The 23,733-nt window shown below is 38.1% G+C and overlaps 3 protein-coding genes across 3 annotated transcripts; all 3 read right to left on the reverse strand.

Moving 5' to 3' along the window:
- Window positions 1-826: 826 nt before the first annotated feature.
- Window positions 827-4,222, reverse strand: LOC110715216 (keratin, type I cytoskeletal 9-like). Its single transcript, XM_021893787.1, has 2 exons — window positions 3,502-4,222; window positions 827-3,416 (listed from the first exon to the last, which is right to left on the reverse strand). The coding sequence occupies exons 1-2, from the start codon at window positions 4,220-4,222 to the stop codon at window positions 3,313-3,315; spliced, it is 825 nt and encodes a 274-aa protein (XP_021749479.1). The 3' UTR covers window positions 827-3,312.
- Window positions 4,223-4,281: 59 nt separating this feature from the next.
- Window positions 4,282-10,237, reverse strand: LOC110715217. The gene is made up of 6 exons (XM_021893788.1): window positions 9,681-10,237; window positions 9,512-9,582; window positions 5,039-5,274; window positions 4,722-4,928; window positions 4,531-4,623; window positions 4,282-4,437 (listed from the first exon to the last, which is right to left on the reverse strand). Exons 3-6 carry the CDS (start codon window positions 5,123-5,125, stop codon window positions 4,282-4,284), a joined length of 543 nt encoding a protein of 180 aa, XP_021749480.1. The 5' UTR covers window positions 5,126-5,274; window positions 9,512-9,582; window positions 9,681-10,237.
- Window positions 6,065-8,692, reverse strand: LOC110715218. Its single transcript, XM_021893789.1, has one exon. The coding sequence runs from the start codon at window positions 8,690-8,692 to the stop codon at window positions 6,065-6,067; it is 2,628 nt and encodes an 875-aa protein (XP_021749481.1).
- Window positions 10,238-23,733: the final 13,496 nt, after the last annotated feature.

The raw sequence follows: 23,733 nt of genomic DNA on the forward strand, positions 1-23,733 counted from the left end.
TTTCAATTGAGGATAAGATGATTGATGAGTTTTTATATGCTATTGAGGCAAAGGAGCTCCCATGGTTCGCCGACTTAGTGAACTTTCTCACATGTGGGGAGTTTCCTCCTTACTTTTCTAAGAATCAAGGAAAGAAGCTCAAGAGAGAGGCATGACACTATGTGGCCGTGGGATGATCCCGTCTTATACAAGCGAGGGGTGTTTTGAAAATGATGGCTTACTTAGACATTGTGTTCCAAATGAAGAGGTGCCTAGTGTTTTGAAAATGTGCCACTCGGATCCGAGTGGTGGCCATATGGGTGTCTCTAAAACCACCAATGAGTTTCTTCAAAGTGGTTTATGGTGGCCACATCTCTTCAAGGATTCATGGGGTTTTGTTAAGACATGCGACCGTTGTCAAACAGTTGGGAATATCTCCAAGCGAAATGAGATGCCCCAACAACCTATACTTTAGTTGGAAGTGTTTGATGTGTGGGGTATCGATTTTGTGGGACCTTTTCCCTTGTCCTTTGGAAATCAATATATCCTTGTGGTGGTTGATTACGTGTCTAAATGGGTTTAGGCCATTGCCTCCTCAACTAATGACCACAAGGTGGTAATGAAGTTGTTCAAGAAGGTAATTTTTCCAAGGTTTGGTGTACCAAAGGCGGTGATAAGCGATAATGGTTCTCATTTTATTCACCATTCCTTTCAAAAGATGTTGCGAAAGCATGGAGTCCATCAACGATTTGGCCTCCCATATCATCCTTAATCAAGCGGCCAAGTGGAGGTTTCCAATCATCAAATCAAGTTAATCCTTGAAAAGACGATTGTAAGAAATCGGAAAGATTGGTCGGAAAATTTGGATGATGCTCTTTGAGCCTATAGAACGGATTTCAAGACACCTATAGGTACCACTCCATACCGCCTAGTCTATGTCAAATCATTCCATTTCCCAGTTGAGCTTGAACATCGTGCTTTGTAGGCAATCAAGAAGATAAACTTTGATTTGGCAAGTGCGGGGGGAGAAAAGGTAGTTAGATCTTCATGAGCTAGAGGAGCTTCGACTTGATGCTTACGATTGTGCTAGTGTTTACAAAGCTCGTTCCAAGGAAACTCATGACAAGCTTATTGAGAAGAAAAAGTTTTGTGTTGGTGACAAAGTTCTTCTCTACAATTTAAAAATGAAGTTGCTTCCCGGAGAGCTGATGTCAAGATGGAACGGTCCCTATTTGGTTAAGAATGTCTTTCCTAGTGATGTTATAGAGGTTTCAATGATGGATTCTTTGTCTCCGTTTAAGGTCAATGGCCATCGACTCAAGAAGTATTTCGATGGTGCTTTTGTTGGCCTTATTCACATATTGCTTTTCCAATAACCACCTTAATTAGTGGAGGACGTCGAGCTATGACGTTAAACAAGCGCTACTCGGGAGGCAACCCAATTTTCTAACCTTTTTCTTTTGATTTTTCAATTCTCTATATTTATTTTATCCTTGAGAACTTTTCTTATTTTTCTTTGTTTTCTTAATTTTAGGTACCATGAGATTGGATCGAAGAAAATTTCCAACAATTTCGGTGTTAATTCAAGGTCTCATGAGGTTTGGTTAAACTTAGGTGAAGGAGTTTGTAGGGGTTATATGCTCTCGTGTTTGCATTTTCATTGTTTTTCTACTCATTTTTCCAGTGAGTTTTGAACTATTTTTGTGAAATTTTTAAGCACTTGATCATGACGTTCGTTAGCGCTGATGAGAGCGCAAGCACGAGAGCATATTCAAGGGAAAATATTTCCCCCCCTAGCCTTTATGTGGTGCGCACGCATCATGAGTTGCGCTCACGCACCACGGGGTTTAGAAATTTTGGCCCCTTTTTTGATGAAATTTTGATGAATTTAGAACCCCCCAATCACCCCCTGGTGCGCAGGCGCCTCCTACTTACGTGTGTGCACCACAGGGGTTAGAGATTTTGGTGGTTTTTGGTGCATTGCAAGCCCAAGCAAAGCCCCCCCTGTTGCAGCTGGTGCGCACGCACCCCCTAGCTGCACCAGTCGCAACAGCTATCAACCCCCTTTTCATGCCCTTTTATTCACAAACCCCTCCCCCCCTTATTCACTCCTTTTCTCTCTCCCCGACTTCCCCTTCATTCCTCTACTCTCTTATCTCTCTTCAAACCCCTTCAATTCCTTTGCAAATTCAAGCAAATTCATCCTTTTATTTTCAATTCATCAAAATTTTACATTAACCACAATCAAATCTTTCAAAAAAAAAAAAAAAAAAATCTGAAATTTTCGATTTTAACTTCTAAAATTTAGTCTTCATTCGAATTTTTGAGGGTTTATGTTGGTGCTTGGAACTTGTCTTTAAGTGTTCTTATTGTTCTTTAATCTTCAGTTTGTGTAATTTGCAAGTAATTCAATGCTTCATTGAGGTATAGTTTCTCACTTTCTTGTAATCTTCTTCCTCATTTTTGAAGCTTGAAACCCTTGTTTTTTCTTTCATGGTAGAAATCCATTGTTAGATGATTCAATGTTTAAACTTGTAATTTGTGTTGAATGATGTTATTGGATGTTGAATTGAAGCTTTTTCTTGTTGAATTTGTTTACCTTGTTTGAATACTTGAATCACCATTGTTGGTCATTTTCTCTCTCATGGGTATTCTTTATGATAGCTTTATTTCTTTGATGATTCAATATTTTGAGATTATTTTGGTCAAATTGATTCATAATTTGGTCTCTTGTGTTCAATTTTGCCTTTAACTCATGCCTATTTGCCTCACACATATGTTTCTATATTGATGGTATTGTTCATATGTAACCATTTCTTGCTTCATTTTTGAGTAAATTGCATTTGTGCTTGATTCTTGAGCAGTTTCTTATGCTTATTCTTGAATAATGATAATTGTAAATGACTTTCTCATGATTTGCTTTGCTTCTTGTAGATGGCTCCAATCCGCTAAAAGAAGCGGGCAAGATCAAGTTCAAGCAAAGCTAGGCATGTTTTTCCACCTCCTCCCGAGGTGGAAGAAACAAACGACATTGAATTCTCTAAGGAATTACATTGGGATCGATTCAAGCACCTATCAAGCGGAAGCTCAAGTCAACAAGATTCTACGATCAAACAACAACCAAGTTTCTCAAAATTGATGATGATGTTCGCTACCTTGCCAAGAACCTCGGTCTCTTAGAGTTTTTGGATTTGAGCGCCCCTACTTATGCTAGGGTGACCTTTGAATTTCTATCATCCCTTGAAGTAGTTTGAGAACCAAGTGGTGAGTCGTCAAGGACTTTGACCTTCCAATTAACTCTTCAATAATGATCACAAATTGACGGAGTCACAACTATGTTCCTACTTCCGGTTTCCATGGACCGTTGATGAGGACCATATTATCTATCTGGCCAATATCTTCTTCTCTATTACCTTGTGTACCATAAATATCAGCCCCTGCTAATGAATCAGAGGTAAGCCACATGCCCTTTGCTCCCTTGCTCGAAAATTTTGCTTGTTAATAGTTGAGTTAGAGGGATACCTTGAAGCCCCTGACCAAAAGTATCATCCAATTGGGAAGCACGTGACCCATCACCTGCCAGACCACTAGACCCACCCTCCAGCCCACCTGCCAGACCACTAGACCCACCCTCCGGGCCATTAGACCCACTAGCCTGGCCACCAAACCCACCTGTCAGGCCACCAAACCCACCTGTCAAGCCAACACCCAGGCCACTAGACCCACCAGCCAAGCTACATGTCAAGCCACTAAAACCACCTAACCCACCTGTCAGGCCACAAAACCCATGTAGCCCAGCTGTCAGGCCATTACACCCAGCTGTCAGGCCACCAAACCCAGCATTCAAACTACCAGAAGTATTGTTGCCTCCAAATAATCCACCTACACCAACCTGTTGAGCTCCAACTGCCATGAAAGATTTTATTTGCTCTTGGCTGCAACATGACATCAAGAAGGACATCATAAAATTTTGTCTATTATCCATGGATACAAGTTTTGATTTCATCATGCCTATTTCAGCATGTAATTGGCTGGGTGGAGCAGGTTTGTTATAACCAAAATAATCCTTCACCGTAATGCCTGAACCAACAGCTCTCACTGAACCACCATGCTCACGCTTATGCATTGCTTTGGCTAAGATATCATCTCGACCCTTAGCAATGAATTCACCTCTTTGAACTTGACCCTCTAAAGCTATATGAGAAACATACAAAAGATCAAGTTTAATATAAATCAATTGCATACATTATTATTATGAAAAGAAAATTTTTAAATGCTTGAAAAGTAAAACATTTAAGAAGATTAAAGATACTCTCTTACTATTGCATCATGGATTTCTTTATCAGCAAGATTATCAAATGTTATAACTCCATCTTTGACATGAGAATGAGCTTTAATCCATTTTAGATGTCGTGGCACTTGTGACACATGGACTCCTTGCTTTTCAAGTTCTTTTTCCTAATAGTACAGAAAACAAAATTGAATATTTAGTTAATACTATTAAAATTGTTAAAAATCAAAGTAATTGAACACCATGTAATTAACACTTACAATCTCCTCTTCAAAATATTGGTACCCAAGTCTACCACAACGATAACTTGAGGATTTCTTCTTTGCTTTTTCACGATTCTTTTCACTCAATTCCTACATATTTTTATAGTTCAAAGTCAATTGATAAAACAGTATACAAGTACATATATATTCACATTATTGTTTAAATGATACGATAAATCAAAGTATACCTTGAATTCATCAGAAGTGCAGATTTGAACAAAGGTATCCCAATCCGATTCATGTATAAAAGGATACTTGTGTGGTGGCTTTTGACGAAGTGTTTTATCTTTTTTATACAACCACTTGGTTCTTAATCTAGTCTTGAAAGCTTTCCATCGAATCGATGCTCGTGATAGTACATAACCTTTGTGATTCTCAGGAACATAAAACCCCTTCTATGTTCATTCAAAACCAATTTATAAGTTAGTACACACACACCAAAAAAAAAAAAAAACTTAAATATTAAAAGATTTTTCCATTCGAATACAAGATTAGTATATCTTACCGATATAAATCCATAAACTTCATCTAACACTCCTGTTGGAACTTCATGCCAATCTTTGTAGGAAATGCTTATTCTTTCACGTGCCATTACACCGATGTAGGTGGAAAAATGAATCTTGTGTTCACCTGTGGGAATTCTTTTACTTGGATAACATTGCAATGGGATTTGGGTGCCAGCATGGATAGTCTTCCCCACCTTCTTAAGTACAGTACGACCTCTCTCCTCACAACTTGAATCTTCAGAATCATCATTCGGTTATTAGTATTCAAGAGGAAACCTTCTTAAACAAGATAGCTAGTATGGTACGTAAGAGTATATGATCTTACAAATCATGCATAACCCTACTAAATTCTAAGTTATTAGTATTCAAGAGAAAACATTCTTTTTTGTAATAAAAGTAGATATCTAAAAGCAAAATTCACCTTGATTTCCTTAAGAGTTTTTATGACTACGCTTTCGCTTTCGCTTTACTTTATTATTGTTAACATTATCTTCCCACAAACCTTCATTGTGGTCATCTCTTGCGTAGATCGAAGAATCATCAGCTACATCATCATCAACTAGTCCCTTTTCCAACAACGAACTACCTTCCAAAACACTATCATCGCCCCAATCATCTATGACATGTCGCGGTCTCGGTGTAATAACAGCTGACATTCTCTTATTTGATGGATCGGTCATATAAAACACTTGTTTAGCTTGACTAGATAAAATGAAAGGATCTTCCTTGTGACCAATCTTATTAAGATTAACAAAAGTCATTCCAAGGCTACTGTGATCAACCCCGTTGTTATTATCAACCCATTGACATTTGAAAACTAGAATTGAAAAGTTAGAGTAATGCAACTCACAAATCTCTTCAATAAATCCATAGTAGCGCATTGTGCCAGAAACGGGATGCTTGTCTTTTGCACTAGCAAAATGAATAGCTTCAGCCTCTAAAGTAACCCCACTATTTTGCATTGTACTATTTTCATCTTGCAACCTTGTGTAAAATGTGAAACCATTGATAACATAACCTGAATATTAAGTAGCGTTGAAATTAGGTCCATATGCCAAACTCTTAAGTCGATCAGAAATAGAACTTGGAGAATCCTGAAGCTCCCTGAAAACTTGATATTTGAACCACCTAATGAACGATCTATTGTGTTCATCAGCTATTGATTTCTCATTTGCCCTTCTATTGTATTTCCTCAAGTATCTCATGTGTTTTTGAATATATGGCATCACCTCATCCTCATTGTGAAGAATATACGAATGGGCCTTGTGCCAATCGTCATACGACATGTCAAGTTGTTTGCGCCCTAGGGTCCCCTGACCACCCATTCTTCCCATATGCTGAGAAACAGGAAGCCCTATCTTCATTGAATTTGATATAAATTCACTAGTATATGCAAGAACTTCTTCATAAAAAATTCGTTCAGCGATACAACCTTCTGGGTGAAAAGGGTTCTTGACATAACCGCCATATGTTTTCATTTGCCTTTCAAAAGGCCACTGATTTCTCAAGTACACAGGCCCACAAAATCGCACCTCTCTTACCAAGTGAACTGGTAAATGAATCATGACATCAAAAAACGATAGTGGAAAGTACATTTCTAACTGGCACAAAGTTACAACGATTCCATCTTCCAATGCAGTCAACTCTTTTGGATCAAAGACCTTGCTATAAATTGCATTAAAAAATAAACAAAGTTTGGTTATGGCAAATCGAACATTTTTGGGCAAAATTGAACGAATAGCCACTGGTAACAGATTTTGCATTAGAACATGGAAATCATGAGATTTAAGGCCCACAAGTTTCAAGTTTTCCATATTCACAAGGTTGCGAATATTTGAAGAATAACCCTCTGGCACTTTTACTCCAGCCAAGCTCTCACAAAATTCAATTTTCTCTTTTCTTGACAATGTGTAAGCTGCTGGAGGTAGGTATGCTCGACCTTTGTCATTAACAACAGCATGGAGTTCACTTCTAATCCCCATGGTCTGTAAGTCATCTCTAGCTTTCGTGCCATCTTTAGTCTTCCCATGAATATTCAATAAAGTACCAATCAAACTATCACACACATTCTTTTCAATATGCATCACGTCAAGTGAATGTCTCACAAAAAGGAATCTCCAATAAGGTAGGCGCCATAAATATGAACACTTCTTAAAGCCTTGCGTAAGAAGAGCAGACCTATGTTTTTTCCCATAGGTAATTTGAATATCTTTAACCTTTTCGTACACCTCTTCACTTGATAGAACTCTTAGGCGATCTTTAAAATCTTGTTTTCCATTGAAGGCCTTTTTCCTTTTACGAAATGGATGACTCGATGGAAGATATTGCCGATGTAAAGGGAACACATGCTTGCGTGATGCGCTCAACCATTCTCCCCCGCAATCCTCCATGCCTATGGGACAAGGTGCTTTCCCTTTCACGGTATACCCAGAAAGATTACCGTAAGCAGGAAAATCTTGGATGGTGTTAAACAACATTGCTTTCATGATAAAGTTCTCATTACAATGTGCATCAAACACCTGTATACCATCCTCCCAAAGAATAATCAAATCATCAATGAGAGGTTCCAAATACACATCAATGTCATTGCCAGGTTGTTTAGGCCCAGAAATTAGCAATGCTAAAAACATATATCGTGGTTTCATGCACAACGAAGGGGGTAAGTTATAAGTAGCCAATATAACGGGCCATGTACTATATGTGCTACTCAAGTTCCCAAATGAATTGAACCCATTAGTAGACAATGCAAGCCTTAGATTACGCTTCTCTTTTGCAAAGTCCGGGTAATTTCCATCAATAAACCTCCATTGTGGAGAATCGGCGGGGTGTCTAAGCATTCCATCATCTAATCGACCATAATGATGCCATGTTAATTTCTCTACATCCCCTGCATTTGAGAACAACCGCCTAAACCGTGGTATTATTGGAAAATACCATAATACCTTAGCTGGGACTGTGCCATCATCTTTCTTATAACGCGAGGCATTACAAATTGAGCAACTCTGTAAAGATTCATTTTCATTTTGATACAACATGCAATTGTTAGGACACGCATGGATTTTCTCGTAAGGTAAACCCATAGAGCTTAAACTCTTTTTTGCCTCATAAGTACCTGATGGAAGGATATTGTCTTCTGGAAGCATGTCTTTGACAACTTCTAGTAGCATGCTGAAGCTTGTATCAGTCCAACCATGACATGCCTTCAAGTTGTATAACTTGATTATCGCAGACAATCTAGTATACTTAGTGCAACCATCATACAAAGGCTTTTCAGAGTCATTTAAAATGCTCTCAAACATGGTAGGATTATCATCAAAGTTATCCTTCACTGAATGCAACAAATCTTCCAAATTATCAGCCTCATTTATTCTATCACCTTCACACCCACTACCCTCTACATTACTAACAAGAGGTTTTTCCCTACATTCTCCATGCCAAATCCAATTGGTATATGTTTTATCAAATGCCCACTTACTCAAGTGATTGAGTATTTCGTCAGGCCTCTTATGCAGCAAATTGTGGCACATATAACAAGGACATGGTAGCTTGGGACGACCTCCACTATTAGTAACTGCAAAATTAATGAACTCTCTAACACCTGCTCGATATTCTGGGTCACCCGGTTGTTTTGTTGATATCCAACTTCGATCCATTCTATATGCACCAATAGCAATTCAAGACTAATTCATAATAATTATAATATTTTCGAAAGCGATAATGTCTTCACATATATGTACATGTAAGTCTTGGCTCCTTATCACTCCAACCTAACTTGAATTGTTTAATAAATCTCACTAGTGAATGCATACTCACTTATCACTTAAAAAAAAATGGTGGCATTTCCTTAGAGTTCTCCGCATACACTATGTTGATTACTATTAGTATCAATATATTTAACCGAATAATGTGTAAATCCTAAATGACTAGGTCAATTATAATAAAGACACTAATGTTTCAGATTAATTGCATTCCTACAATATAAAGATTCATGAGGAACAACAAAAAGAGATGTGTGGCAGTGAACATAAAAATAGTAGCATCCTTGTAATGTATGTAAGGGGGTGACAAAGATATTAAATTAGAGAATACAACAAATATTTTACTAGATTAAACAAAATATTTTTATCAACCGAAATACGACAAAATCGTACTTTTCACGGGAAAATCAAATTTGAAACCATAACCCAAACAACCACCATATATGCAAGAAGAATCTTTACACCTATAAACTAAACATGATTCATCTGAATTTAAATATCATATCAATTTAGAACATTGTATTCAATTAGAGAATAATAAAAAGAAACATAAAATCCATTTACAGTACAATACACTTTAAAAGCAAGACAAGTTAGTATATATATACGACATATAAAAATTGAAACTAATGAGTAGTATAGGTTTAATTAAGAAATCAATTTTAACCTTAGTATCAATTATTTGTCTGGGTAAGGAAGGTGAATGAAAAATACCTTAAAAAGAATAAGGGGTTTCTGGTTGTGGCGGGAAATCGATCAAAGTAGTGCAATTCCTTGTATTATGGCTGAAAATTGAACAATCTTTATCATTAATTGATAGTTAACAATGAAAGAAGAACGAAATTGTGGTTGGGAGACGAGGCCCAGAAATCGAACGGCTTACCTCGTACAATCGCCTGAACAAACGGAGTGGTTGATAGTCGTGGCTCGAGTACTCTTCAGATGGTGGTGGCTTTGTAAACTTCACGATAGTGACGGCCTTACAAAGTAGATGATGGTGAACACAATCTTGAAAACGACCGCCTCTAATAAGGTAGTGAAAAACTTGGGAAGGAAGCCATGGAATTTCAAGGGTTTGGATTATTGGAGGAAGAAGATGAAACTATGAACTGCTACTACCAAGTAGAAACCCCTTTTAGCCCCTTAGTTTAATTTTTTATTTTTTTTAATGAGGATGTGTTAGTCTAAAACTCTAAGTTAGTAGTATAGTACACGTTTCCTCAAGTTAGTAGTACACGTGAAGTAGTCTTTTTTATTTTTATTTTTTTTAATAAAAAAAATTACTTAATATTTCTTTTTTTTTTATTTTTTTTGAGAAAAAAACACAATATTTCTTTTTTGCTTCTTAGTTATTTGATACTAGTGTATGTACACGTGATACTAGGATATAAGTAATCATAAAAAAAATTTAGATTAAAAAAATAATAAAAACAAAGAGACCTGTTAACACTAACAACAGGTCTCTTTGTTTTTTTCCCGCCAACAAATCGCTCTTTAGAGACCTGTTATCAATGACAACTAGTCTCTTTGACCAAAGAGACCTGTTAAGTCTTTTAACAAGTCTCTTTAGATAGATCCCTTTTCCCATATTTGTAGTAGTGCAACTCTTCAATAATGATCACAAATTGACGGAGTCACAACTATGTTCCTACTTCCGGTTTCCATGGGTCGTTGATGAGGACCATATTATCTATCTGGCCAATGGTAGAATGTTAAGTGACCATGGGTATGATGAGCAACGATGGTGGCGACGTATCACCAAGGACGGGAAGTATGAGCCTCAAACTTCTAAGTCCGCATCAATTATTCATCCGGTTATGCGGTATTTCAACCGTATCCTCACATACGCCCTTTGCTCGAAGGATTATTTGGGAGCTGTCTCCCTAGAGGAGCTTTGTTGGCTATGGATAGCCAACCAAGAGTCACATGAGATAGAGCTCGTGGATTTCATGCAGCATTTGATAAATCGATTCTTAGATATTCGTGATGGATTTAGCTTTTTTGGAAGCATCCAATTAGGAGGGATGATTTCTATCCTCGCTCTTTGCCTCAATGACTCTTATAAGGATTTGTTATGCGAGCTCCCTCTTATTGTCGACCCTCGGGAAAAGTCACCTTCTCATTTCCTCAATGTCTACGCCCTTATAAACCAAAAGTTCATTGATCGTACTAGGAGGTGTGATGTTTTCATATGGAAGGTTTCCCGAGTAAAGGATTGGTTCTTGATCCCAAGAAAGGAAGCTACTAACCGAAAAACGAAGAAATATTCTTTGACTTGGAGGCATCTAATGTGCAATATTGACCCTTCTCTTCTACAAAGGACGAACCATACAAGAACCGCCTCAAATGATTCTCTCTCGACGAACTTCCAAGCATTACCCCTGGTTGAACGGGAAGGTACTCCTATCCCTCCTCCCTCTACATCTACTTCTACATTCGATTTATCTACCATTCATGACAAGCTTGACTCTATTGCAAATGTATTGTGTTCCATGCCTTTGGGGCAAAATTCGTCTCTTAGCTATGATTTTCATGCTAATAAATTGTATGGCTTCCATGTGAGGAGGGGGGAGATTGAACCCTACTTGAACTACCCACACCTCCCGATCCAACAAGGACCTATCCCTCAATGGGAACCTTTTGACCCTACCGTGGGTCCTAGACCTTGCTTCCCTTATTGGGAGGGCCCTCATGTCCCTTCTAGTGCTATCATAGGCAACACCCTGGCCACTTACGACTATAAGCGGCCCAGTGGATGTGATTATACATATGATCCCGCTAACCCTATGCCCTTTTCGGACCCCGAGACTTTTGGTAGATGGGGTAGGTCGGGTGAGCCGGTCTTAGATGATTGGTCTCATTTCTATGCGATTGATCGAACTAGGAGGGAAGGTAGGTTAAGGGGTAAGGCTCCCGTGGAGATGAGCGAGATGGCTAGCTCTAGTCATGTTATGGAGACCGGTGAGGGGAGTTCTCATTCCACCCCTTACCATAGTGCGGAGTGGGACTATCATGACTACCCCACTTTTTATGTGCTTTATGTGATGTTTTCTTATGCCTATATGTTATTAGATTTAGAGTTTGGGGGGTAGTTCATTTTGAGTTTGGGGGTGATTTATGTTGTTTGTGTGCTTCACCGTTTTCCCCCTCGCTTTTGTAGTTCACTCTTTGTCTCTTATGCTTCTGGTATTGATCACTTTGTATCTCTTACCTCTATGATGATGATGATGATGTACTTCTGCTGATTTCTCTGTCCAGTTCTTGGTTTTTTTGTTTGTTTCGTTGATCGCTGTCTGTTGTGTATCTCTGCTTTTTTATGATTATGATTTCTGATGATGATTATTTGATATCTTGTCTCCTAACTCTGCTTCTGTATGATGATTTTGCTTCCTGATTTCATTACTTGACCCTATTGATGCTATCATATATTGCCTTTTCTTTATTTGCATACATTTTATCTTTTATATTCTTCTTTTCTTTTGTATTGAAGTTACTAACAATTTTCTTTATATATAGTCTTTTTTCTTTCTCACCTTGCTTTGACGCTTATTCTTTGGTTTTCGAAGTTTCATAAAGGTTCTCTTTCACTTTGCTTGATGTAGCATAGCTTCGACGCCCGGTGAGATCCTTCTATTTTTCTTCTTTTTATTTTTCTTTTCTTGGATGCTTAGTTTAGGTTTAGATTAGGAGAAGTTGAACGATTCGAGGATGTATGTGTAGACATCTACTTTTGGCCTCCTGTCCCGACAGGAAGTGCAATGATGATAAATAAAACCATCTTCGTGTTGGATCAAAGTGAAGAATACTTATGGAAAACTAGTTAAGCCACAAAACACAAAAGACTAGTCCGAATTAAAGATAAAAGCCAAAACCAAGGTCCAATTAACTAAACCCTATCATAATTAGGCTTAAGCCCGTGCTTAAAACCCAATAATGACGGATTTAGGAGCGCTTAGGTTAAATTTTAATGCTGCCGCATAATAAGCCGTGCGCATCTCAAACAGTTGCGTTGGGCTGCCGCGCGCAACTAATTTAGTTGCGCGCGACACCCAGTGCAACCTCCAGAGTTGCGCGGCGGAAGATTCAGAATTATACGAAAAATATAAAATCGAATCTTACCATAAAGTCGCGCGCAAGACAATTAGATGCGCTGCCCATAGCAGCGCAACCTTATCACTTGCGCTGGGATGCCGCGCGCAACTCATCCTGTTACACGCAACACCTGCTGCGGCAGAATGCTCGTAACCCTAAACCTAATCATTCCCTATAAATAAGAGCTTAAGCCGAGGCTTAGACAGACAGAAAATAACCTATAACTCTGGCGAAATACTTGTGAACTTGTGCAACCTAGCCCCTCTTATCCTAAACACTCACCCCTTTGATATTTTGTTACTACGGTGGAGGTTCCCCAACAAGAAGGAGTCCATAAGTATTCTAAACGGAGATCTAGCAAAGAGAAGTGGTAAATTCCCGTGCACTTAGTTAAATCACATTTATTTTCTTGTTTAAAAGAACCTTAATTAATTAGTTAGTGTTGTTTGATCACCTTTAAAATAATTAATTAATCAATTCCACATAGTATCTTGCGTTAAATAAAGATTAGAATTGAATAAAATAATTGTTGGTTGATCACTTAAGCCAAGGCGAATATTGTTTATTTTCTTGTCCTTTTCACGAATTTGATTAAATAAAGAATAACGACATTACGATGTAATTCCTATGTGATTAATGCTTGTAAATAAAATCAACTAACATAGTTTTAGGTATCGCGTTGCATATATTTGTTTGGTGATGAAATTGTAAAAAAGGAAGAGCTAGTAGAGGCCACACTAAGGCTAGGATAACGATTCCCCTCTAAAGGGATGGTTATTTTAGTACCCTCACTCCCGACCTCATTTTTGGTTTATATACAAATTTGGGCATGGGTAAACTTATGATTCGTGCAAATTATTCCATGAACTCCACATGGAAGAAAGATATGAACGAGGTTTATGAGTTTTCATAAAACTCATTGACGACTCCCTACTTGTTTCTTACAAAAAAGCGTAATAATAGAATCAATTCTAATTCAAGGTCCCCCAAACAGTCAGGAATTCAAATCCTACTACACCCTAACAAGTGTAAAGTCCTAGGATTTAAAGGGCCATGGGCATTTAAGGAGAGGACCCCTTACGATGGGAACCCCCTCCTTACAGTGGCGAATCCACTGGGGACATAGAGGTTACATGATTAATTCGTAGTCATGATCCAAGGTTTCCAACACTAGGTTGCCTATGGGTTGTAACAAGAATTAACTTGGATAATCTCTAGTTAGAGAGCGAGACTTGAACGCATAATATCTTCCTTTTTGCACAAGAGTAAAAACCAAACAAGCAACATTTCATCATGCATAAGCAAAGCACACTTAACCCATTGGGGATTGGCTCATTGACTAGGGGTCGCCAACACTAGGCTTCTATCTCGAAATCAATAACAATTATCTCACCCATATCGCCAACAAAATGTTGGGAGGGCGATGCCATGAGTCAACACGTTGAGTGATTGATTTGTGTGTCGTTTCTTAAGATATGGTACCTTTGGACACCCAAGCCTTTTTTGACCTTAGAATGGCATTGCGTGAATCTTGACTAATGGCATGCTTATGTGATTATGTGACTATATGCAACATGTTAGGATATTCTTCTTTTTTCTTTTTAGTTTGGTCTATCTTCCCAATTACGAAGTTGTCTTAGTGATTTAGAGTCATATTAAAAGGATAGCAAAAAAAAAAAATTCAAATAAAAAAAATGATGACAAAAATAAAAAAAAACGCTAGAATTTAAAAAAAAATCCTACGAGCAGGGGGCGCGCGCAACTCAGTGAGTTGCGCGACCCCTCCCAGCGCAAGAGATTCCGTTGCAACTAAGTCACTTGCGCGCGCCCACTGAATGAGTCAATTTTTATATCTCAAAAAACAAATTGACTCGTCCGAACAATATCTTCATTGAAGAATTGTTAAGGGTGATGTTATCCGTTTGAATATATTTTGCGTCTTTTTTTCCCCTTTTTAAACAAGCATATCGATTTACTTATCCTTTCGTACTCCTTTAGGGCCGGTTTCCTAGTCCAACAACAATGCCAACCATCAAGAACTTCAACAAGAGATTCTTCGTTTGAGAGAGGAAAAGGCTCAAGAGGCCGAGGAGAGAAGAATTTAAGAAAATGGAAAAAGCTGAAAAGAAAAATGCTGAATTCTTAGCCTTGCAAGAAAAGATGGAACAATTATCCATCAAAGAAAAGTCGTTGGAGAAGCTAGTTCTTCGTTCTACAATGGGGAACAAGTACTTTCACACAGAAAAATTTGCTCCTCCCCCAGGACTTGCTTTACCGGAAAAGTTCGTAGCTACGGATTTGCCAATATTTAAGTTGACCAATAATCCACAAAATCATTTAATGTGTTTTACTAGTACTACGGCATTAAAAGGAGTTGATCCTAAGCTTTATGCTTTGACTTTCCCTTTATCCCTAGACCCAACCGCAAGAGAGTGGTACTATGGGCTAGATCCAAAATTCAAGGCAACATGGGAAGATGTAGTTTCGGCTTTCATTACCCAATATGGAGTAACGTAGAGTTTAAGTCAACTTTACGTGAACTCGATATGCTTAAGCAAGGCGACGATGAAGGTTTCCTTGCTTTCAATGGTAGATGGCGAGAAAAGGTGGTCCACCTTGCCCAAAGGCCGCCTGAACTCGAGTTAGTACAAAAATTCTTTGACAATTGTCATGAAAAGTACAACAAACATCTACGTTACCTTGGTTTAGACACTTTTCAAAAGGTCTATTCTATGGCTACTAGGATTGAAGATGATCTTGCTAAAGAAAAAGCAAACAAACCTCATCATCATCATCAACCTAAGAATAACTACAAGAAGGGGAATGATAATGCATCATCCTTTATTGACGTATTTGCGACTACCACGCAATACAATAACACAAGTCGATATGATGATCCTAGAAAAAGATGGACAAAAGAAAGAAAATTTACTCCATTTCTTGTGAGCTATAAAGAATTGTTAGAAAAATTAAATGAAAAAGGTTTACTTGCGCCAACAGGGCCGTCACCACCCACTCCACCAGAAAGAAAATTTCCTCAATGGGATGGTAATGCTTATTGTGCTTATCATAGAGGCGTTAAACATGATACTTAACGTTGCTATGTCTTAAAGCAAAAAATACAAGTTTTAGTAGACGATGGGAGAATTCCCACGCCTAAACCTAACAATAATGCATCCCCCTTAGGCCCCTTAGGGGTGTTTCACATCAATGAGGACCATATGGGAGGTGATATGTTCAATCCTTTGGACTATATCACACCCATAGGAGAACCTCTATCCACAATACTCATAGGGAAACTACTGAAGTATGTAGACTATGGGACGAAGACTTTCAAGACTTATATGTCTCTAAGTATGCCGCCGTCCCACCTCCATCTTGTTTACAAAATGAAACAAATGGAGCGCTTGATTGGGATCATTTCTTGGGGAAATCGCAAGATTTATCGAATCTCTCCTTGGAAGAACAATGGAATCAAGCACAACTCATGGAACATCTTGAAATGGAGGTACATCCAAAGCCTCTAGAAGAAAGTTGGTTTATGAGTCCTAGAACTAACCCAAACGAGATAGATCATTTAACTCGTTCTGGGCGAGTCTACCAAGCACCACCACCAAATGGATCTTCGGCCACACAAAATCAAACTCAAGGTCAAGTACAAAATCCAATACCACCTTCACTTGAGGTGGAAGATCCATTGGCCAAACAACTTTGCCAATCCAAGGCGAATGTTAGCATTTGGGAACTCCTAAGTACTTCTAAAGAACATAGGAATTCTCTCATGAACACTCTAACGGCTTTGTCTGTAAGCACAGACACAACCCCTTAGGATCTCGTTAGCTTGCTTACTAGCAAGAAATCCAAAAAATCAATCATTTTCACCAATGATGATTTGCCTTCAAAAGTCACTACCCACAACAATGCATTATACTTAATTGTGGGATGCAAGGGATACAATATCCCTCTAACTTTGGTAGACAATGGCTCAGCTGTAAACGTATGCCCATTACAAACGACAAAATACTTAGGCCTAAATCCAGAAAAAAGATTTTCAATCAACAACACAAAGCATTAGGGCCTATGACAATTCGAGAAGATTGGTGGGTGGAACTGTTAAGCTACCAATTATCACAGGCCCAATTCAAAAGATGGTTGAATTCCATGTTATGGACATAAAACCTACATTCAACCTTTTACTTGGACGTCCTTGGATACATGAGCTTGGTGCAATACCATCCTCACTTCATCAAATGATTAGGTTGAACTATCAAGGGCTTCCTAAGACTATACATGCTTCTCCACTCAAAATAGCAATAAATGATCAATCACTCTTAGAAATAAACCATGATAATGATGAAAAGGACATGTGGGGATTCGCCGCAGAGCCAATCTTCACAATTAAAATGGAAGAAGACTTTGAAGAACCATTCAAGCTTGATCCATATTCAATTTGGATAGTAAACAACATCTTACTCAAGAGTAGTTACTTTCCTGGGATGCCTTTGGGAATAGGAATGAAGAAATCTCTCTTACTTCCTATCCCAAAGAAAAGCTTCTCCTTTGGATTGGGATATAAACCAACCAAAGAAGAATTGGAGTCTCACGATGCTTAAAACAAAGCATGTAGAGACAATAATAAGAAAGGGATAATCACTTTACTCCCATCCTATCAACAAACCCTTAATGGGCAATTCATTAGGGAGGGAGAAGATTACCCATGCTACGACTTTCTAGTACCCTTAGTTCTGGAAGGAATCAAGAAGCCTGGATTTAAAATATTTCATGATTGCTACTTCTTGGATGACGATCTTAGTATCGTTAAATCAAAACACCAAACTCCAGGGTGCTTATATGGGCAAGCATTTAACTTGCTTTTTGGATTAGAGCAAAATCATGTCGCTACAATGACCAATCAAAACGCCATTCAAGATGAAGCTTTTGACCCAATCTCGTTGATCACCCTTTTAAATGAAAATTTTGAGCATGGATGGAGGAATCTTTCAAATGGACCAATCAAAAAGGCGATAAGCTGAAAATAGTCACAGGCGAAGGGAAGATGTTTGAATAATCGGACCATGAATCTATTATAGACTCTAGGGAAGCTGAAAATCTAGGCCTTATGGCCATTACTGAGTCTTTAATTTCTAGTTCTAGGGACAAAGATCCCAAAAAGGATTCTTCTCTTGATGTATTCTCTTTTGTTTTTAATAATTTGAGCTCTATTTCCGAGTATATGCCTTCTCTTGAATCTTTCGAATGCTATAACAATCAATCTAATGAAGATGATAACATTAATAAATTGGTTGAACTAATGAATGAACGAGAACAAAAGAATCCTATCGTTGAAGAAACTGAAATAGTTAATATAGGAACTAACAAAAATAAAAGAGAAGTCAAAATTGGCTTAACTCTAAATCCGGAAGAGCGATCGACCCCTATATCGACGCTCAAAGAATTCGAAGACGTGTTTGCTTGGTCATACAAGGACATGCCTGGAATAGATAGGGAAATTGCGGAAAATACCATTCCCTTGAAACCTACTTCTAAACCTGTAAAACAAAAACTTCGACGAATGAAACCTGATGTCGCATTAAAAATAAAAGAATAAGTACAAATACAGTTGGACACATGTTTTATTCGTGTATGTAATTACCCAGAATGGGTAGCGAACATCATACCAGCCCCTAAAAAGGATGACGAGTTCGCATGTGTGTCGACTTTAGGGACCTTAATAATGCTAGCCTTAAAGAAGATTTGCCCCTACCACATATTGATATATTGGTAGATAACACGGCTGAACATGCGATGTTATCCTTTATGGATGGATACGCAGGTTACAACCAAATTTTAATGGTAAAAGAAGACGAAGAAAAGATATGCTTTATTACCCCGTGGGGTACGTATTGCTACACAGTCATGCCATTTGGTTTAAAAATGCAGGAGCTACGTATCAAAGAACGACTACGACTCTCTTGCATGATATGATGCATAAAGAAATAGAAGTGTATCTGGATGATATGATCGTGAAGTCCAAAGATAGAATGGGACATATAAAAGCTTTATGAAAATTTTTCACTCACATAAAAGAATACAAAATGCTATTGAATCCACAAAAATGCGCCTTCGGAGTAACTTCTGGCAAGTTACTCGGATCATAGTAAGCACACGTGGCATCGAGATCGATCCCTCTAAAATAAAGGCAATTGTTGACATGGCTCCCCCTCAAACAGAAAAAGAAATTAGGGGAATCCTTGGCAGACTACAATACATTTAGTCGCTTTATCAACAAATTGACTATGACTTGTGAGCCAATATTTAAAAAATAGAAAAAAGAGGAAAAACATGAATGGGACGATCAATGCCAAAAGTCCTTTGAGAAAATCAAAGATTTTCTCAAAAGTCCACCAATTTTAGCACCACCAGTATCCAAACTACCTCTTAGACTATATATTACAATTACAGACACAACCATAGGTGCCATGTTAGCACAAGAGGTAGAAAAAGTCGAGCGTGCAATATATTATATAAGTAAAAAATTCAATCAATATGAAACGAAATATAGCACCTTGGAAAAGACAAGCTTAGCATTAGTGTGGGCAACTAAAAAATTACGACATTATATGCTACCACACACTACTCCTGTGATTCCTCAACAAAACCCGATAAAGTATTTGTTTGAACAACCACCTATACAAGGAAGGATATCTAAGTGGTTGGTGATGTTGGCCGAATTTGAGTTAAAATATATTCCTGAAAAATCAATGAAAGGAAAAGTAATTTCCGACTTTCTGGCACAACATCCAATTCAAACAAGTCGTGCAGAAACTACTCATGTTTCGGATGAAGAGATTCTCATGACACAAGATGACAAATGGGTAATGTACTTCGACGGTGCTTCCAATAAAAAAGGATGTGGCGTAGGAGTGTTACTCATAAGTCTAGAGGGAGCACATACTCCAATCTCTGTTAAACTAGACTTTGAGGTTACCAATAATGTCGTAGAATGTGAAGCGTGCATTATCGGAATAGAAGCAGCAACTAGCGTAGGTTTGCAAAAATTAGAGGTATATGGAAATTCTAGTTTGATAATAAATCATATACTAAAAAAAAGGAAAATAAAGAACTCCACAATGATATTATACCAAGCACACCTAGAGCTACTGGTCGAGCATTTTGAACATATTTATTTTAAATATCTCCCAAGGGATGATAATCAATTTGCCGATGCGCTAGCAAAATTAGCCTCAACGATCAACATTCCAGACCACTTAAAAATGATGCCATTATGCGTTGATAGAAGAGAAGAACCAGCATATTGCAACGCAATAGAGGAAATAAATGACATCGAAGGAGACAGTCCTTGGTATGATCATATCCTCAAATATATTACCCATGGCACATATCCCGGAAATACTTTTCCAAAGACCAACAAGCCTTACGAATACTTGCGGCCCAATATGGTCTATTAAATGGTCAATTATGAAAAAAAGGACCTAATGGTCAAAGTTTATTGTGTATAGAACAACCGGAAGCCACACACCTTATGGGAAATACTCACAAAGGTATTTGTGGACCTCACATGAATGGTAAAATGCTTTCAAAAATAATTTCACGACAAGTGTACTTTTGGTCCACTATGTAACATGATTTCATACAATATGTTAAGAAATGTCCAGAGTGCAAAATGTTTGCTAATTTACAACACCTTACACCATCCGAACTATACAATCTCACTTCCCCTTGACCTTTTTCAACTTGGGGAATTGACATAATTCGAAAAATCTCTCCAACAGGAACAGGAGGGCACGGGTACGTATTAGTAGCCATCGACTACTTCACTAAGTGGATTGAGGCTGTTTCTTACGTGAATATAACTTCTAAACATGTCGCAAAGTTTTTTGAACGAAACATATTTTGTAGATATGGAGTTCCACATGAACTAATTAGTGATCAGGGATCTCAATTCAAAGCTGAAGTCGAGACCCTCTTAACTCATTATAAAGTAAAACATCATCACTCATCCCCATACAGACCTCAAATGAATGGAGTTGTAGTGTCGGCAAAATATATAAAAATCATCATTAAGAAAATGGCAGAAAATTATAAAGATTGGCCGAATAAACTACACTTCGCATTATGACGTTATCGAACGTCTATACGAACATCAATAGGAGTAACTCTAAACTCTATAGTTTTCGGAATGGACGCAGTTCAACTTGTCAAACTGGAAATACCATCCCTACGCATCGTCTTGAAAGTAAGCTACCAGAAGCTAAATGGGTAAGAGCGAGGTATGAAGAGCTTTTATTCCTCGATGAACGACGATTAAGAGCTTTGCATCATGTACAAGTCGACCAAAGGCGCATTGCGCGTCATTTCAATAAAAGTGTCAAACCCTGAAATATAAAAGAAGGTGACTTTGTACTAAAGGAGGTTGGGGGTCCACCAACCGATCCAAGAGGGAAATTCAAACCTAATTTGATAGGTCCCTACCGCGTAATTGAAATCCTATTAGGAGGAGCCGTCAGATTAATGGATATTGGAGGAGATGAAATTCGCCAATTAATAAACATTGATCGACTTAAGAAATATTACATATGAAATCCGGATAAACTCGTTCACTCATACAACCAATTTTAATTAGCATTCAATTGAAAGATTCTAAGTGTTATGCATTTTACTGAATAACGCGGTAAAATACGTAACACTTGGGGGGGGTAATTTAGAAATAATAAATTGTTCTAAGTGTTCAAATTTTTTCGAAAATCACGAAAAAATCTTCACACTTGGGGGGGTAATAATACATAATTTTTTTAAAAAAAATTTCAAGACAATCGTAGCACAAGTGTCGCGCGCAACTGAATTAGTTACGTGTGGATGTCAGGCGCAACAGATTTAGTTGCGCGCGGCAGGCTCGCATAACTACAGATGTTGCGCGCACCACCCGATGACGAACTGCGAACCCGAATTTTTTTACGTTTGAATGAAGTTGCAACTTCTACTTGCGGCAAAAAGAGGGTGTTTCTTAAATATAACATACTCGGAAAATAAAATTAATCTTTGATTTATATTTTTAAAACAAGGTTTGATTAATTTTTCATTTAATTTCTACCTAAGAAATTAAAGAAAAATTTAAAAATACATAATAAAAAAAACGTTAGAACTACGCAAAGACCTGATTTCGTAATGCGAATTCGTAGGCAATCTTTATGATTCGGTTATATCAAAATATAAAAATATTAAAATATAAAGTTAATTTTATTTCATTCAAATTTCAAAGAAAAGCGAGACATTGTTGAACTAGATTGTAAACAAAAAAAAACATAGCAGTGATTACACTTTAAAACTAATGGCGAAATTGTGTAACACTGTAAGGTTTTACTATGTCCTCAATTGTCACGGACGATGGAGGAGTAGTTTCCATCGCAGTATTTTCAGAAGCCTTAGAGCTTTCTCTTACGCTTTTCTTCTTAACCCATGCAATGTTCTTCAATTTGGGAATTGGGGTCTTTTCAACCTTTTTTCCCTTTTTCAAAGCTTTCGTTAGAGCCTTTTTCCGAGTTTGTTGCGAAGGTTCCTTGATTATCACACCTCGTTGTGCGGGTTTGGAGGGAGCTTTCCTTTTTATTTCCTTCAAACGCGCCTTAGGAGATGATAAGTCTAATTTTCTTCTCACCCCTTTGGTTTGGCCACTAGGAGGAGTAGTGGTGGCCGAATGCATCAAGGGCTTAAGTTGATCACGAGCCGTGACAAATTGATATTGAGATCGAGCCTTATTTAATTTTCCCTTATCCACCGCATTCATCCAAGCTTTGTAAAAGGAAGATAATGCAATACTCGCAGTAGGATTTTGTACTACCCATCTAGGAAGACTTGACCAATACTCCATCCAACGAAAAATTCGCTCGGGTCTAAAAATCACATCTTTAGGGGCATCACAATCTTGCGGGGGAATAATTTGTTTCATCCCCTATTGTCTGACTACCCTGCAAGGAAAAATATAAGTAGTACTAGATAGGCCTAAAACCTAATATAAGGGCAATTGAGACTATTCCCAACCATACTATTTATGTTCCACCAAGGAATCACAAAACGTATGTTAGGAACCCCATGAATGAAAAACGACGTCCATTCCTCTTCATTCTTATGCTTATAAAGGATTCGACGTCCAGGGAATGTCCTTACTCCATTAGCCTCAAGGTTTTGTGGCTGATCAACAATTCACAAACTCTCCATGAGCCAAATCTACAAAAAAAAAAAAAAAAGTTTGCGATTTTTACACAACCAGGTGGCGTGCGCATCAAAACCAGTTGCGCGCGCCATCCGCGCGTAGCACAGAAGATTGCGCTGGTCATGCCAGCGCAACTTCGTAGCTTGCGTTAAAAAAAACGTACGTGTAATAGGAGTGGACTTCCCGTGAAACCGTTTTTGTTAGGGTTTCCTTTAAGGCAATTCAAACATAGAACGGTTTCCGCCAAAGCCAAAGGAGCGGGTGAATGACATCCCTCTATTTGCTCTACTATGGACACCATGGAATAATCTCCGTATTCTTTACCTGTCTTAAGTAAACAATTAACAACAAGACAATAACATAAAGCTTGAATTTTAAAGCGTTGTTTAGTCATGTTGTCACGAGGGGCGACAAAATGTTCAATAAATCAAATCAAGTGCACGCCTTCTTCAGTTCCAATGTTGGTCATATCATTGTCGGACAAGCCAAAAACTCTTTGGAATATAGGTTTAGGATCCGACAAGGTAGGCGAATAAGTCACAAGGAGAGTATTTGTCCGGAAACCTAGCAAGGCCTCAAACTCACCGGGTTGGGGGACAGTTTTGTCCCCTTT

This window comes from Chenopodium quinoa, unplaced genomic scaffold (genome assembly GCF_001683475.1).
Source record: "Chenopodium quinoa cultivar QQ74 unplaced genomic scaffold, ASM168347v1, whole genome shotgun sequence".
In the NCBI taxonomy this organism is placed as follows: domain Eukaryota; kingdom Viridiplantae; phylum Streptophyta; class Magnoliopsida; order Caryophyllales; family Amaranthaceae; genus Chenopodium; species Chenopodium quinoa.

What these genes read in the sequence shown, in the direction of transcription:
- LOC110715216 (XM_021893787.1), bottom strand. Translation starts at nt 4,222, where the DNA reads ATGCAATTGATTTATATTAAACTTGATCTTTTGTATGTTTCTCATATA. An exon ending in TTTTGGTCAGGGGCTTCAAG is followed by an intron (nt 3,417 to 3,501) that starts GTATCCCTCTAA and finishes ATTCATTAGCAG; the next exon opens with GGGCTGATATTTATGGTACA.
- LOC110715217 (XM_021893788.1), bottom strand. Translation starts at nt 5,125, where the DNA reads ATGGCACGTGAAAGAATAAGCATTTCCTACAAAGATTGGCATGAAGTT. An exon ending in AAGTTTATGGATTTATATCG is followed by an intron (nt 4,929 to 5,038) that starts GTAAGATATACT and finishes GAATGAACATAG; the next exon opens with AAGGGGTTTTATGTTCCTGA. An exon ending in GCACTTCTGATGAATTCAAG is followed by an intron (nt 4,624 to 4,721) that starts GTATACTTTGAT and finishes AAAAATATGTAG; the next exon opens with GAATTGAGTGAAAAGAATCG.
- LOC110715218 (XM_021893789.1), bottom strand. Translation starts at nt 8,692, where the DNA reads ATGGATCGAAGTTGGATATCAACAAAACAACCGGGTGACCCAGAATAT.